The sequence below is a fragment of the Anabrus simplex genome, chromosome 9 (assembly GCF_040414725.1).
Source record: "Anabrus simplex isolate iqAnaSimp1 chromosome 9, ASM4041472v1, whole genome shotgun sequence".
NCBI lineage: Eukaryota > Metazoa > Arthropoda > Insecta > Orthoptera > Tettigoniidae > Anabrus > Anabrus simplex.
Window position 1 is genome coordinate 107,198,380 of NC_090273.1, and position 17,766 is coordinate 107,216,145.

Below are 17,766 nucleotides of genomic sequence, written 5' to 3' on the forward strand. Positions count from 1 at the left end.
AACGGGTTTGGAATTGGATGGCTGATGTATGTTTTCGTGATCTTACATGAAGGAAAATTGACTCACACCTCAACCTGCTCTTAGATATTTTTGAGTGTTTACGCTGATTAATCTTATTAGTTGTTGGATAAGGGCTGTTTGTTTGATTCGAGTGGGGGTAGGTTATTTGAACTTTCATTTGTGGATATATAATCGTGGAATGATGAGAGGAGAGCTCTTCATTCTTTGTCGTAGTCAATTTGTAAGTGTATTCTCTTTGTCTGGATCATTTGTCCTTCTTCAGTTTCAGACTACGCGTTCTCTTTGGTTTCAGTCTTCGCGTCTCGCGTTCTCTTTGGTTTCAGTCTTCGCTGATGTCCCGGCTGCATAGTATTCGGTGTTTTGTTGTCATTTGCTTGCGAAAATTTCTAGTCACGGATTAGTAGCATATATGAAATAGTAGGCATCGTTTTGTATGTATATTTAGATTCTGTTAAGCAGGTACTTTAAGTATTCCAAAATTATCTAATACTTGTGCTGAGCAGTTTATTTTGGTATTGACCCTAATATTAGAAGTTCTGTGTTACTCCTTCATAGAAAATGGCTGCGAGTGATTCAACGGGCGACGATTCGTTGTATCCTATAGCTGTTCTCATAGACGAATTGAAGAATGAGGATGTGCAGGTAATGTATTTTTCAACAAGATATATTCAGAAATATGGTATGTGATCAGACGTTCTACTAAACTATCTTTATTTCATGATATATCATTATTTGAAAGCGGTTATCAGCCATGTTTCCTTTTTTTTTTTTGTATAGGAACCTAATTGTCACTTGATGTTTTCATCGGTCTTATGTAGACATTTATCTTACAATATTACTAATGCTTTAAGGTATAGTAAAGACTATTCATTCATCTATTTCAGTTGCGGCTCAATTCCATCAAGAAGCTGTCTACCATTGCTTTGGCATTAGGTGTTGAGAGGACTAGGACTGAATTAATTCCCTTCCTCACTGAGACTATATACGATGAAGATGAGGTTCTCCTGGCTCTTGCCGAACAGTTTGGGAGTTTCACTCCGTTGGTTGGTGGCCCCGAGCATGTCCATTGCTTGCTGGTAAGAATACCTTGATTTGGTAGTGTAATAGTCATGAGAATGCAAAAGAATGTTCGACTTGGAGCTGTAAACATAGCTAATTGTGTTGACTTTTCTGTTTTTGTGACAAGTGATTGTAACGGGTTATGTAGCGCAAACAAATCTACGAAATGTCACTGTAATATTTGTCCCAAGCAGAACATAATAATTGCTTTTACACATATGAAGTGAAAATCTGCAGTAAATTAAGAAATACCGTCGTTACTAGAGAAATATGAATATGTACTTACGGGCTGTAGACAGGACTCCTTTGTTTTATTCTGCTGTTCGTGCCGTCTTGTTTCTTTCTTGAGATCCAGGGCTAGCACTTACGAATGGCAGTTCTATGTCTGTGAATTCTCATTATGTTTGTCAATATGACTAGTGCGGGCAGTTCAAACACCAAAATAGTACGATCCCTGGACCAATAAAATAATTACTTTTTTGTTGAAAGGAAAATAGCATTATCCCTGGACCACTAAATATATCATTAAATTAATGTCTTAGGGCACAAAACGAATGAGCAACATGAGGAAAACCACACCTAATGAATTCATTATAATTTTACCTTCTGCAGCCCAGTACTCGCTACATTCAGCTGGGCGCGGAACGACTGTCGTTTGTTTACACGCTCGGGAAGTATGTTGTCAAGCGGCGCTCATGCTGCCAACCTCTGTACTTAAGAACTAATGAGTGAGTGGTGCTTTGATAGCTGCTGGTGGGGGTGATTATTGTTAAAACGCGATTGGTCTGGACGGTTAGAAGCCGCAAAGCGGCCCTAGGCTTCTAGTTTCGGGTGGAAACATTGTCGATCTGGATTGGTTTTTGCCGTGTGGACGGTTAGGATAGGATCTGGACAAGACCATTGGTCTGGACGGTTGGAAGCCACGAAGCGGCCCTAGGCCTCTAGTTTCGATTGGCCCTAGGGGCCGATGACCTTAGGTGTTAGGCCCCTTTAAACAACAAGCATCATCATCAGCACGATTGGTCTGGACTGGTTCTTGCTGTGCGGACAGTTAGGATAGGATCTGGACAAGACCATTGGTTTGGACGGTTAGAAGCTGCAAAGCAGCCCTAGGCCTCTAGTTTCATGTGGAAACAAGATCGGTCTGGACTGGTTCTTGCCGTGCGGATGGTTAGGGTGCTTTTATTTGACCGGGGTTGGTAACGCAATCAGCATTGATGGCAATGACGTCACATTCTGTTCACGTTGACCAATGAGAATGCAAGTAGCTACTTCAGCCATTGTCGATGGCGGGTGCTGCTCTTCATTAGGTTATAAAGGTATATGTACTTCTGGTAGGGGGAAGGTGGGTTCATAGACATTGCAGTGAACACATCTCTCCTTGAAAAGGAATTCCAAGTAAGATTTGCATTATTTTTGCTTCCTTATAATGTTATAAACTGGGCTGCAGAAGGTAAAATTATACCAATTCATTCAAACAACTTTAGTGAGTAAAGACATCACACATGAAAGTGTTAGACAAACAAAACACATACGGAAGTGTAAGGTAGTAAAGTATGTATCCATATTAGGCTGTTCTCCGCAAGTAAAATATTTTGTACTAGGCCTATTTCTTAATTTACCGCAAATTTGAGACTTTATTTGTGTGAAAGCAATTGTTCCATTTGGGACAAATATTACAGTAAAATTTCGTAGATATGTTTGCGTTCCGTAACCAAGGGTGGACCTGAACAAACAAAGTAATCCTTGAAGTATTGATCGTGTAGTTATAAGCTTGCATTTGTAGACAGGTTTTCAATACCTATTGACAGCTTTGATGGTTGTTGCTGTGGTTACAGCTGACGTTAGTGTTTGTAAAATCGTAAAACTCCAGAGCTATTCCCGCAAAACTCCAGAGCAAGTTTTATAAGGAGGTGATGTAGAATAAAGCATGCAAAATTTACGTGGAATTCCTTTTAGAGAAGAGATGTGTTCATTGCCTTGGCCAGGGACCCATCAACCCACCCCAAGAAGTATATTTACTTTTATAACCTAACGACCGGGTGAATTGGCCGTGCGGTTAGGGGTGAGCAGCTGTGAACTCTCGTCTGGGGGATAGCGGGTTCGAACCCCACTGTCGGTAGCCCTGAAGATGGTTTTCCTTGGTTTCCCATTTTCATACCAGGCAAATGCTGGGGCTGTACCTTAATTAAGGCCACAGCCGCTTCCTTCCCACTCCTAGCCTCTTTCTGTCCCATCATCGCCATAAGACCTATCTGAGCCAGTGCGATGTAAACCAAATAGCAAGACAAAAAAATAAAAATTACTTGAAGGTTAGCGCACACCATTTTCCATTGCTGGAATGGTTACGCGCATTGCTATTGGCTGTCGTAAAATGTGTTGTTACGTCATTGCCATTGGTGTTTAGAAGCACATAGCGTAGCCTCCCGCGAAGTTAAAAAGCTCAAGTAATAGAATTACATATTGTATCAACAATGGACAGATGCACTGCTGTCTAGATCTGGAGACGCAATCTACCAAGAAAAAGTAGTAAGCTTTGCTATTATCTGTTGTTAATTATGGTTTTCACAACTAGCAAGTAATTATTTCATTTTCTGACCACTAACCCACATAGAATGCGCTGGTGTAGTAAGGAAGAAAAAAAGTAATTTTGGTACAGGGCTCATTACCCTAACCAATCCAGACCAATGGTCTTGACCAGTCCCTACCCTAACCAGTGCAGATCAGTGGTGTTTGCTCTGGTAACTAGAGGCCTAAGGCTGCTTCGTGGCTCTAACCTGGGAGCTTACGCCCCCAGACCGCCTTTTCTTATCCTCATATCACTGGTCTTGTCCAGACCCTACCCTAACCTATCCAGACCAATGGTCTTGTCCAGGCCCTACCTTAACCAGTGCAGACCAATGGTGTTTCCTCAGGTAACTAGAGGCCTAAGGCCCCTTTGCTTACTGATGGTCTAGTTCCTAAGTAGAGTGGTTGGCAGCGTTGTGCTTCGCTCGATCACATCGCCTGCGGGAAATAAACATAGGGCAGTCATACCCCGCGCAGATATTGGCGATGCAAGTGCTAACCACGGTATTGATGTTGCATGAATACGACTGGAGTTTTAATTGTAAAATTTCATGTTTATTTGTTTATTTACGTGTCGAATAGATCAGAATGGTTTTAAGCGAAAACAAGATTACATTTAGGTGACGATTAATAGATATTATTATACTGTAATATGAAAAGGGATATACATTGCACAAGACTTTCTTTACTAGGTCTCAGAGCTTAAGGATGTTCTTTGTTACAATTTTTGTTATATGTATTGTCTCTCTCTTATAAAGTTCTTTACTTATAGTAATCGCCGCGTAAGGAAATACCCCAGAAAGTAAATATCGCCGCCCGATGCTCTTCTTTTCTCTTTTTTGTAATGGCTGATCACTGCTGCCAACCTGCCTGGTTACATATTAAAATCACCAGACATAACCATAACAAACTAACCTCAATGTAAACACCGATAATGAATGTGTCCCTACCCTAGTAAATGCTAAAAGTTAAGATGAAATAAATCAAGATATTCATAATTAAGTCGGTTTCCACGCTCAATAAGGAATTAAGGAAATAAACACACTTTCTCACTCAAATTAATGTTACATGTATCTGTCTTTATTTTGATATACAGTAGGCGTACTAACCATATTCTTGAAAAGAGGGGCGTGTTAAACGATATAATTTATTTAATAAATCTTTGCAGTGTGATTTTCGAAAGTTCCAGACATCCAATGACTTCCCTTTCTTTTGCGCGAACATTTCCTTCTCTCTTCAATACCGGTAACCAGTAAGGAGAGAGATTACTGGGCATATTTTCAGCCTGCAGGCTGGTTATATCTTCAAGCTTACCAGGAAACATATAGGAATACTAATGTGCCAAGCTACGTGAACGGAAATTAGGTCAGCTTTCAAGCTCACTGCAGAATTGAATATGACTTCTACTATCTACTTCTATCGTTTTCATATACGCCGAGGTGCCAGTATTTCGTCCCGCAAGAGTTCTTTATGTACCGGTAGATCTAGACATGAGGCTGGCGCATTTGAGCACTTTCAAATACCGCCTAACTCGAATCCGCCAACCTGAGCTAGTCATACATTCTCTCCTTCACTTGCTTAAATTTTTTAAAATCCTGCCTTTATTCTGATGTACGCATTACTATAACTGCATTCTTAAAGGAAGGGGGGTCGTCGCCATAAGACCTAGCTGTGTCGGAGCGACGTAAAAAAAAAGGAAGGGGGGAGGGAATATAGATTGTATAATTCATTGCGATTTCTGCAAGTTCAAGGACTTACCACATAAGACATATCTGCCCTTCCTTTTAATAATAATGCTAACAGCTTTACATCCCACTAAGTACTTTTACGGCAATTTGGCATTTGAAAAATATTTTCAGCTTACAAGTTGGTGTATCTCAAGCTTACAACATTACAGAAACCAATGTACAGGAGCACTATGAGTCAAACAACATTACCAGATTTTTACATATACATTGCCTTAAATCACATGAAGACAGGTTGTGAGGCAAGAATGGGATAGGAAAGAGGGCTAAGATTTCAAACGTTTAAAATGTATATAAGCATACAGACACAGCACTAGCCTGAAATGAAAATGACGGGCGAAAAAAAAACTTCAGACCTGCCGAGTGTGGGGTTCAAATCCATCACCATCTCCTGATACCAAGCTCACAGCAATGTGATCAAACTGCACAGCCAGTTCACTCAGTTTCCTATGACGCGTAATAGGCCTACCACATGGGCGACCCACTTACCTGTATATGGATCTTCAGTTCTTCAATTATACATGTATGCAAAAACATTATGCACCTTAGTAAAAGGTACTTCCCTAGTTGGTTCTCTGATTGGTGCACGTATAACAAATATGTTTGGGAAGAAATACTTTTATTTTATATTTATTTATATCATAAAGAAGTAATGTTGTCATAGCAAAAAGAATATGCAACGAAAAAATGAATCCAAAGAGATAAACATTATTTACTGTATTAAATATTAGTTTATTTACATGTTAAGTGATATGTAGCAGTAATAATAATAAAAACAAACATGTGCAATATGGAAAAAGGAAATAAATACAAGTAAATATAAATATAATTTACAACATTTAGAGCCATTCCATGGTCACTGAATTACAAAGCAGGGGTATGAATAAACAAACATAATAAACATGAATACTAATATTTAAAAAGCAAAAAGCAAAGTCATCTCCGTACAAACCATGAAAGCCATTGGAAGGGTGGAAGGTGAAGGCTTCCACTATCCATAACGTTGGCACTTGGTGGAGTGGAGTGGTTAGCTCTACGCATGCCGCCCTTGCCCCCCAGTAGTTAACCTGGTACTCGTTTATCATACGCAAAACATTCCTTCCAAATTACGTTAAACCCCTGTCACTCATTATTATTATTATTATTATTATTATTATTATTATTATTATTATTATTATTATTATTATTATTATTAAATTGCAAATGGGAAATATCCCGGTGGCAACGGTCACTTACAGTAATGTAATAATAAAGTAAAGTTAACATAATTACCCAACAACAACAAACAAAAAAACAAACAAGCAAAGAACAAGAGTACAAGAAGCAGATATGTGGAAGGAAAATATTGCAAGCATTACTGCTAGTTTAATATTCTAAATCAAGCAACATCATATACAAATTCTCACACAACTTAAGTATTTATAGTGCTTAACAATATGGCTTACAATATTATAGGTTGACCTTACTACTAGCTTACCATTATACGTGATAATAAAGTGAAGTTAAACCGTACCCTACAACAACAACATTACAACAAGCAAGAAATACTAGTAATTTAACTTTCTAAATCCAGTGTCATTATATACATATTCGCACACAACTTAAGTATTTCCAGTACTTAACACTACAAATTACAATACTACAGACTGAACTTGCTACTAGCTTAACACTACAAGTGATGATAAAGTTAAAACCTACTACCCAACAACTACAACTCAAGTATCGGTACAAAAAGGAATTCCATAAAAAATATTACAAGAAATACTACTAGTCGTTTTAAATCCAGCATCATGTACAGTTTCACACACAATTTAATTATTTCCACTATGGCTTATAAAACTATAGATTGAGCTTACTACTATCTTAACGTTACAAGTGATAAAAAATAAAGTTAAAAACATTGTTAATTAACCAAGAACAACAACAATTACAAAAACATGAGTACAGCAAGCAATTTCCTGGAAAGAGAATACCACAAGTAAAAACCTCCCAGTTTCACAATCGAATCCAAGCAGAAAATCACAAATTCAGTGCCCATAATTTACAACTTTTACTTTTCACTTTACACAAACACTAATGGTCTTCTTAAATGACTTGATACCAGAAGGGAATCTATCAAAGACTGCTGCAGGTAATTTATTCCAATCCCTTACGATCCTGTTGACGAAGGAAAACTTGCCCACATCCGTATGCTGGTTTTTATGCTTATGATAATTTCTCGATAAGTATGAGGGAGGTTCCAAATTATTCCTAATACAACTCCAAGCAGCCCTTTCCGTATAGCTCTTATAAAGACCACACAGGCGAGCTCTAGTTCTTCTAGATTCAAGACTTTCCCAATTAATGGTATTCCTCCTATTCCCAGTTACGAAACGCATCGCTCTTCTTTGAACTTTCTCTAGGGAATTTATTAAACCCATCCTGTACGCATCCCAGCATGCAGATCCATATTCGAGAATGGGCCTTACGAAGCATTTATAAGGTTTATTTAAACCTACTAGGGTGGTGAACACATAAATAAGAATTCCAATGAAAGTATTTTCCTTCTGGACCTTCATGTCAGATTTTTTTTAAACAAATTTTTTTCACTATAATATGATTTATCTATAGAGCGAAACCACTATGCAGTGTGCGTCTCATAGCTATCGAGATGGAATTGGTAATGTACTATGTATCTGTAGAGCCTATATACAAGACTTTTTACAATTACCTCTAAAGTGACATTTCAGCTGTGTGACAACGCTAAAAAGACTATGGACTTTGAGATTGGCATTCCTGAAGAGGGTTTTCTGCACTTTCCCATTTTCACACATTGATTCAAGAGCCTGTATTGGCTTGTGACAAAACCACAGTATTCTTCCGAAAACCACTGATAGGGACAGGTTTGGTTGTGATCCACCGAAAACAAATTATAATGACCGGTTAGGTTGTGATCCACCGAAAACCACTGATTGTCACAGGGTTAGGTTAGGTTCGACAGGAATTGTACTCGAGCGACTGTTGTCATTGAAAGCACTGCCATGATGACTGAAGGCAATAAACATAAAACTGAATCCATTGATCTACAAAGTTTTCATTCAGTAGATACGCTAGGAACTGGCGAACCAACACCGTACCGGTACATACAAAGTTTACAGGGATCAACAAAACAGGATATTAATTCGTGGTACTCACTGTTCTTTAAAGAGAAGAAATATCCAGTCAACAATAGCTGCAGTGAACGTGGTTTTTCACTATTATTGTCCGGCCCCATGGCTAAATGATTAGCGTGCTGGCCTTTGGTCACAGGATGCGGGTTCGATTCCCGACAGGGTCACGAATTTGAACCACCGTTGGTTAATATCTCTGGCACGGGGGCTGGGTGTATGTTGTCTTCATCAACATTTCACTATTATTGTGTAAAATAGAAACTTACTAGTTTTGACAAGTACAGTATGTTCAACAGCGACTCATGAATGATGACGGGCAGGATGTCCAACCTCACTAATCTATGTTGACGATGTATTTCATGGTAAAGACAGCTGCCTCTGTGGATCATCAGTGGTAGAGTGACGGCCTCCGGATCCCAAGATAGCGGGTTCAAACCCGGCAGAGGTAGTCGGATTTTTGAAGGGCGGAAAAAAGTCCATTCGACACTCCATGCCGTACGATATCGGCATGTAAAAGATCTCTGGTGACACATTTGGTGTTTACCTGACAAAATTAATTAAATCTCAGCCAGAGACGCCCAAGAGAGTTTCGGTATACTCGGTCTGCCATCTAGTGGGCCTAGAATAAAACGGAACGTCAAAATTGACGAGCAGACAGCCAGATGGCGTCAACTTGAAATGTCTATACACGGTAACTGAGGCCATACGATTATTATTATTATTATTATTATTATTATTATTATTATTATTATTATTATTATTATTATTATGGTAAAGACGAATTACTTTGCAATGCTATCTGTCTTAATGGTAATGTACTATGTACCTGTACTAATGTTGGCTACTGAGTGCATGATTCGAAGCAGTGTATCGATTCATTCAAGTGTCCGAGTGAATCGATTCACAGGAACGGTAAGCTCACGGCACACAAATCATGCACAATCACGGCTCAGTGAGCCACATGACACACACGGCTCCTTATCGGCATAATGGACACTGGCGGGGAGCCGAGCTTCCGTTGCAGCGAGACACAGTGAATCATGGCACACTGAAAGAATCGTGCGTAGTCACGGATCAGTGAGACACAACACACACACACGGCTCATTATCGGTACACTGGACATTGGCGGGGAGCCAAACTTCCTCTGAAGCAATACATACAGAGTCATGGTACACTGGAAAAATCATATGCTACAATGGACTCTCGAGCTCAGCTCATTTGAAAATAATACCCACTCGCATTCACTGTCCTCTTCTTACAGGGAGTTTTAAATAATAGATGGATTTATTTGCAGTGTTAAAAAGATAGTCAGAACATAATTCCAAAGTACCTAGCTTGTAAGTAGGTAGGCAATTAGGTTATTCTAATTACCGTATTAGTTTAATCAATCAGTATTTTTATAACTAGTTGACGTTCAACAATTACTTAAACTCAGCTCTCTAGCCTCCACGCCTGTCTGAATGGCTCAGACGGATGAGGCGCTGGCCCTCTGAACCCAACTTGGCAGGGCCGAGCTCAGTGCGATGGCATTTGAAGGTGCTCAGCCTCGTGTCAGTAGATTTACTGGCACATAAGAGCTCCTGCAGGACTAAATTCCAGCACGTCGACATCTCAAAAAAACCATAAAAGTTGTTAGTGGGACATAAAGCCAATAACATTATTATTTAGCCTACCCTATGACTATGAGTTATGGTCATGACCACTCGAAATTGTCTCAGTTTGTATGTCGCATCATTGCACAATGCTTCAATAATCAAATCACCAGGTTACCGGTATACGTGGACAGTGAGTATGTAAGTAGACTGATGCAATAGCTTAAATAAATTATGTTTAATCAGAAAACCAGTGGGCTACTGTCCATCTCGCGTAGCCTATACAAAATATGACGATTTAAAAAAAGCCTCTGCCGATAGAAAAAGACATTTTCAAAGATGACCCAGTTAGCTGGCCGACTCGACAATCTTCTTCTCAGTGTGTTTCACTTCATTTCTCCACATCTCTGCTGTCACCTGTAGAATATATTGAAGTATCACAACCTGACAAGTATATTATAAACTCCACTTGCCTATATCCAATAAATAACATTTCCACTTGGCCTACCTGATCAAGAGATTCTTTCCACACAGCTGTAGCTCTGTCCAATCCATGACCAGGTCTTGAAGCCACTGTTTTGTTATAATACTGTTTTGCCACAGACCATGCAAATTCGATGGCATTGAAAAATGAGTGGTATGGAGGAAATCGTAGGACAGTATGGCCTTCACTGTGCAGCATCTCGTCAACAATGTACCTGGTTTTAAAGAAACAGAGAAATATTATTATGCATACATGAAAGTCAACAACATGAATGTAAACAACATTATCTAAACTTATGTTTAGGTGCTTCTGTACCTCTTTAAGTGACTTCGATTCATATTACACAAGCTTTGCAGCTCATCTTTTGTAGCATAATCTTGATTTCTCTTCAAGTTTGTAGCATCAAATCAGCACCTGTAAGAATTTTAAGTTTTAGTTTGAAGTTATTTCTTCTAAAAAAAAGTATTCCCTAAAAATATGAGATCCTCTTCAAGGATAGGCCTATTAATTGATAAAAAATGTGATTTCTGTTGAATGATACAAAAAGATGTCTGATTTTAAGTGAAACCAACTACTGTGTAGCAAAGTCACCTGATGAAGTCAATGAATTACTACTTACACTACTTTATCCTAACATCTCTCATGAATGTATTTCCATTAGTAGGCCTATATCTGGATTAGAAGTCCACGATCACTTGCATTAAAGATATAAGTATAAACACCCATTTCAATACCTTAGAACACATGTAATTGCTGCGAACACTGAACCTATATCAGGCAGTAAGAAATAAGAAGCTTGGAAGGTGTTCAACAGTCGGGTATCAAGCACCGATTCAGGTGGAGATTGTCGAATGCAGAATAAACATAATAAATAGGCCTGCAATACAAGTAATTTACTGATACAAATATCCAGTAATATTATATGAAAATACACTGGGGAAGTTTTGATTGAAGTACCTCTCTAAGGTTAATCATTGGCCTAAAGTGAATACCTGCAAGTCTTTTTAATAACCAAGAGATCCCTTGACAGTGGAGAAGTCAAAATCAAAAACCACGTACAGAACCCAATGAGCGGTAAGTTATAATGCCACTACCGATCTCGTGCCAGTCACTTTCAATCAATCGGGCACCTGCACTTAGATCAGTCGCCCAGGTGGAAGATGTAGTTTCAGGGATAGGCCTAGTCTTTTCTTCAATAATTGCAAAGAATTTGGAAATTTATTGAACATCTCCCTTGGTAAATTACTCCAATCCCTAACTCCCTTCTTAAAAAAACAAAAAAACAAATATTTGCCCCACTTTTCATCCTCAACTTTATAATTGTACTATGATCTTACCTACTTTTAAAATACCACTGAAACGTATTCGTCTACCAATGTCATTCCACACCACCTCTCCACCGACAGCTCGGAACACACCACTTAGTCCAGCCACTCGTCTCCTTTCACCCAAGTCTTCCCAGCCCAAACTCGACAAAATTTTTGTAACGCTACTCTTTTGTCAGTAATCACCCACAACAAATCGTGCTTCTTTCTTTTGAACTTTTCCAGTTCTCAAATCAAGTAATCCTAGTGAGGGTCTCATACAGAGGAACTGTACTCAAGTGGGGGTTTTATCAGAGACTTACGTGCCCTCCCCCTTTACATCCGTACTACAAACCCTAAATACCCTCATAACTATGAAAAGAGAGATCACCTCACTATAATAAAATGAAGTAAAATAAAGTAAGAACATACCAGGTACAAAGCCATCTTTCTTTCCAGCATGAACAATAACCAGTCTTCCTCCCTCAGACACAGGTCGACGAATTACTCCTTGAACATCATGTCCAGATTTGTGTGGTTTATTCCAGGAGTATGTGGGCGACCCTGAAAGAGAAATGCACATTTGAAACCAAAGACACCTGATGAAGATAAATTATTCTAAGATTTTTAAATAAAATATAACATATATATATTCACCACTACCCTGTAAGAATACACACACAGAAATATATTACATACACATACACCGTACGTCAACAGGAATACACAAAGGTTAAGTCTACAAACCGTATCGAAGTCGACACAAGACATGGTATAGGCCTACATGATTAGGTTAGGTTAGGTTCAGAATGAAATACTGCTCCATTTGAACTGATTGTCATTATGTCAGAAACTTATCATAGAAACAAGATAAAAACGAACACTTACCCCAGTTAATAATGAAACTCTTGCCATTAGCTTCGTATCACTGCGACTGATACCTTCTTCGTCGTAGTTCGTGTTTCAGTTGCTCGTAGCAATGTACAAGCATTTCTTGACCTGATGTTTGTAAAGGACGTAACCTTGCTTTCCTTTTCGGAGGAGTTCTTGCAGATTTTTCTTCCTTCTTAGACATCCCAATCGAATTCTGTTCGTATAAGTATGGGACGAAATAGGAACGTAATTAATAAAATGTTGTGCTCATCATTTCACACAAACTATGTTATTAAATGCATTATCCGAACATGCCACAATTCTACTTACCTGGTATTAGCCAAATAGATTTACAATCCTACAGAAAAAGAAAATATTCTTTAAATATTCTCGCAAATGTATCATTAGTGACTTTAATACCAATGCGGTGGCAACACGCAATTCACGTAGAACAGTGATTGCACGTTGCCAACGTGCCAGATTAACGGTAAATGCAAGACGTCGTATCGGCAAGTAGGGTCCCTAAACTGTATGGTTACCGACACTGAAAAAGACCCAACAGCAAGAAAAGTTACTATAAATCAATACTTTAATATTACAGGGGAGAAAGGGTAAGGTTGCACCCTTAGGGTACGTCCTTACACGGAGACGACTATAATCATGTCTTTTGTTACAATTTGGGTAAGATGTAAACTGTCTAATTCTTGTGAAGTTCTTTGTTTTATTTTTGTTACCTTTTCAATACAGTTAGTAATCTTCTAGATTATTGTAATCAATTATGGTATATGTTTTGGCTTTTTGGGCCATCTTCAGCTAAAAAGCTTTTCTACATAATTGGTTAAGGTATAAAACAGCAAGTATTTTTAATCAATATATACATATTAAAATTATTTGTTTCAAATAAGATGTCTTGAACTATTAAAACATGGTATTGAATGAGGATTACAGCCCGCCTGGTGCCATGATCGTTAAGGCATCAAGTCTCTACAATCTGACACCGTGGTTAGCTGGTTTGAGTCCTGTTGGTTGAAAAAAAATGTCGCCATCAGAATAGCTGGCCATACACGGAAAGGAATTGTGACAGATGAGGCCTTTTGTGACGCATTCCGACAGGCTAGGACTGCTCGTTAGTGAGCAAGATCAGTTTGAGGCGCTGTCTGCAACAGGCAAGACCTGTTGTCAGCGCCTCAACGGAAAAACCTGGCCTCACAGGTCAAGCCTCTTGTAAGGCAAGCATGGAGTGGACAAAGGCACTGCTAGAGAAATTTATTGAAATGTACAAAGAGCGGCCGTGAGAAGCTACAATATCCACAGTAAATATGTTTTCAACTAGACTGTTCACCAGTAATAGCTATGCAAAACAAGTCATTATGTATATGTTGTGTATGTTTGGTATTCAGCCCGAAGGCTGGTTTGATGCTCCACAGCTATGCCAACAGCTGTCATAGATGGCCTAGGCATCACTGAAGAAGCGTAGCCTACTAGGGAAATGAGTGAGGTAGTTTCCTGTTGCTTTCCTCACCGAGCCAAAAGTCGCTCGCACATCAGTCTGCTAAGCCCACTGAAATGCATGCACCAGCTGACCCTGTGAGTGATATTTTCATACCATTCATAACAGGGACTGGCTGCATAAGAAATGGTATTAGTAGCATCGCTCATACCTCAGTCACTTTCATATTGTCAAAGCCAAGGATGAGACTGAGACCAATCAAACATTTAACAAGAAAAATTCATACATGCTTACCTAACAGCATATCATAATCGCTGTGGTCCATTCGCAAATCTTGTAATCATCCAGTTCATTTCTTCTCAGGTGTTGTATCAGACTCATGTGACTAAAACTGTCTCGCTCTCTTATCCAGCAGCTGCAACAGCAGTTTTTTTTCCCTCAGGACACTGTCTGCTTCGATGTCCATCGTATGGTTCTAAGTATACGGCAGACCCGACTGGCAAGGATTTCAAACTAGTTTGAAAGGCCAGCAGATGAGGCTTGGCCTGCCGAGAACAAAGGGATCATTCCATTAACGGTAGGGTTTGGACTGTTGACAGATTATGTTGCACAACACGACAAGCTTGGTGTCACAGTTGATTTCAAGCAGCAGGCCGGGTCTTTGAAGGTCACACCTGGCAGGCGGCCTCGGATCTAGCCACGAAGGCGAGGCCTACGAAAAAATCTTTTCGTGTATGGCCAGCTAATGTTGACTGGCAGCGTAGGAGAGCTGGTGGTGTACAATTTCTAATCATAGATTGCGTGCCAGAAGCCTGGATTTCATTCCAAACCTCTCCGCAGTGTTCGTATGGAGTCTGGGCATGTAACGCTGTTGATGGTGATTCGTCCGTCGGATGGGGACATAAAACTTTGAGCAGACCCCTTGGTGTTATTCGACAGGAGTAGGCTATATGCTGACACCGGGTTTCACCCTCTCCCTACCTCATCAGCTTCCCAAATCCAGACGTGCAGGCAGCCCATGTACGTCAAATAGAAAGACCTACTACAGGCGAGCCGTACATGTCCTTGTTGCTAAGAGCCATATGATAAGTAAATAATGAGGATTACACAATTAAAAGAAAGTTACATAATGACATTAATTCTCAAAATTACGACATGCAATTACTCGTTCGTACTCCGTCGGCAGCCCTGAAGATGGTTTTCTGTGGTTTCCCATTTTCACATCAGGCAAATACTGGGGTTTACCTTAAGGCTACGGCCACTTTCTTCCCACTCCTAGCCCTTTCCTGTCCCATCGTCGCCATAAGACCTATCTGTGTTGGTGCGACATAAAAAAAAGAAACAATTACTCGTACTATTGGTTATGGGCTAGCCATTATTTAAATCTAAGAATTTCATTTTTGTCCGTATTGAACTGAGAATGGAAGATAGGAAACTTAAAAGGGTCCACCTTTTCAATACAAAATTGTTATAGTTTATTACAACATATATTTACATTTGGAACTAGTTTCGACGCTGTTTGGCGTCATCTTCAGCCAAAATGTGGGAAATAGGCTAGCATGTAGACATTTATATTACACAAGGTGTTATATTAAACAATACACATCTTGCAAGGAGATAAAAACAGGGACAAATATAGAAACAAATGAATCGTTGAGAAAGCAAAAGTTATACATATTAAAAATAACCTTAACCACACATCTTGCAGTGCGAAAATATTTGCCTTGAATGATTCCTGAATACAAAACGCACTCGTACACACTTCTGAAGAGCCAGCAGGCAGGAAAAAGTAAGCTGAAACCTTAAGAGTTCTTCTGAGAAGAGTTCATCATTTTCTTTATGTTCGGACTAACTAATGAAGTCTCCCTTGAGTTCCTGATAAAAATACACAACAGGAAAAACTCCTTCACTCTCAACAACAGCGATAAAGACCAACGGTAAATTGTATTTTAAATACTGTGCAGAGACGTGAAAGCATGGTCTTGAACATGATATAACTTCTTCATTTAATCACCTTTGAAAGCCTCTCTCTATATTACGTAGCTTCATTAACACCACCCTTCTGTAGATGCACAAAATAATCTTGTAATCTTCACAGGTCCGGTATTCAGCTCGACGAGAATATAAAATTGGTATTAAGGAATTAAGGTTTCACTTTACTTTTTCCTGCCTGCTGGCTCTTCAGAAATGTGTGCGCGTGCGTTTTGTATTCAGGAATCATTCAAGGCGAATATTTTCGCACTACAAGATGTGTGGTTAAGGTTATTTTTAATATGTATAACTTTTGCTTTCTCAACGATTCATTTGTTTCTATATTTGTCCCTGTTTTTATCTCCTTGCAAGATGTGTATTGTTTAATATAACGCCTTGTGTAATATAAATGTCTACATGCTAGCCTATTTCCCACATTTTGGCTGAAGATGACGCCAAACAGTGTCGAAACTAGTTCCAAATGTAAATATATGTTGTAATAAACTATAACAATTTTGTATTGAAAAGGTGGACCCTTTTAAGTTTCCTATCTTCCTAGCCATTATTTACTCGTAGAATATGTATGTGTGGGGGGGGCTCGAGCTCCACCATTAGCTGTCATATTGGCCTAGGCTTAACTGAAGGGGCGTACTAGGAAAATGGGTGAGGTAGTTCCCCGTTGCTTTTCTCACATAGCAGTTTGCCATGCCCACTGGAATGCATATGCCAGATGACCTTATCAGCAACATTTTCACACCATTCATAGCAGGGAGTAGCTGCATAAGGAATGGCATAATTACCATTGCTCATACCTCGACCACTTTCATATTGTGGAAGCCGAGGATAGGGATGGCAAACCTTCACCTACTAGCATGTCAATTAAGATCTTATTACTTTTTTCAGTCTAGTGTGCCATCGGTTATTTTTCTTTTAAATCATCATGAATTCCCCCCTCATTTGAGTTCATTTAGATTGCATTACATATAAATTCATTCGACTGACCACGAACCTTCTACGCTGGCGTAGCACGGGCAGAGGTGATACTCCCAGGTGGCGGATAGGGGGGTCCTGAATGTCTTGCCGGTGGACTTGAGGGAAATAAAATACCTCTTGCAGACCAAACACACAACCCCCTGTGGGTGGGGGACACAGACAAATTCACACACGGTATACCCTGCCTGTCGTAAGAGGCAACTGAAAGGGGCGACCAAGGGATGATCAAATTAGAACCATGAAACTACTTGTGATTAGTACCGCCACGCGGGGAGCATCATGGGTCGCTTTTACTTGCGCGTAGTACCACTATGTTGGGTAACAAATAGGTTTGTGATTAGTAGCAAATCAGAGCTCGACGGCTTTTACAGTACCTGTGATTAGTAGCACTATATGAGCGACACCATGGGATGAGGGAACCCATGGTTCTGGCTTGCCTATGATTAGTACCCACTATATGAGGAACACCATGGGATAGTAAGAGTCCTTGTGGTTAGTACCCTTATGTGATGAACACCATAGGTTTGCCTTCCCTGTAAATGGCGCCGCAATGTGC

General features: G+C 39.5%; 1 protein-coding gene across 5 annotated transcripts in view; it reads left to right on the forward strand.

Moving 5' to 3' along the window:
• Window positions 1-306: 306 nt before the first annotated feature.
• Pp2A-29B (Protein phosphatase PP2A regulatory subunit A) overlaps window positions 307-17,766 on the forward strand; it is a 177,085-nt gene continuing 159,625 nt past the window's right edge. For 3 of the 5 annotated variants that reach the window (XM_067153736.2, XM_067153739.2, XM_067153742.2), the window contains exons 1-3: window positions 327-480; window positions 577-663; window positions 906-1,097. In XM_067153736.2, the coding sequence (XP_067009837.1) occupies window positions 580-663; window positions 906-1,097 (276 nt within the window). In that variant the 5' untranslated portion in view covers window positions 327-480; window positions 577-579. Of the gene's footprint in view, window positions 664-905; window positions 1,098-17,766 lie in introns of all 5 variants that reach the window. The other 2 variants (XM_067153738.2, XM_067153737.2) reach the window with 2 other exon arrangements.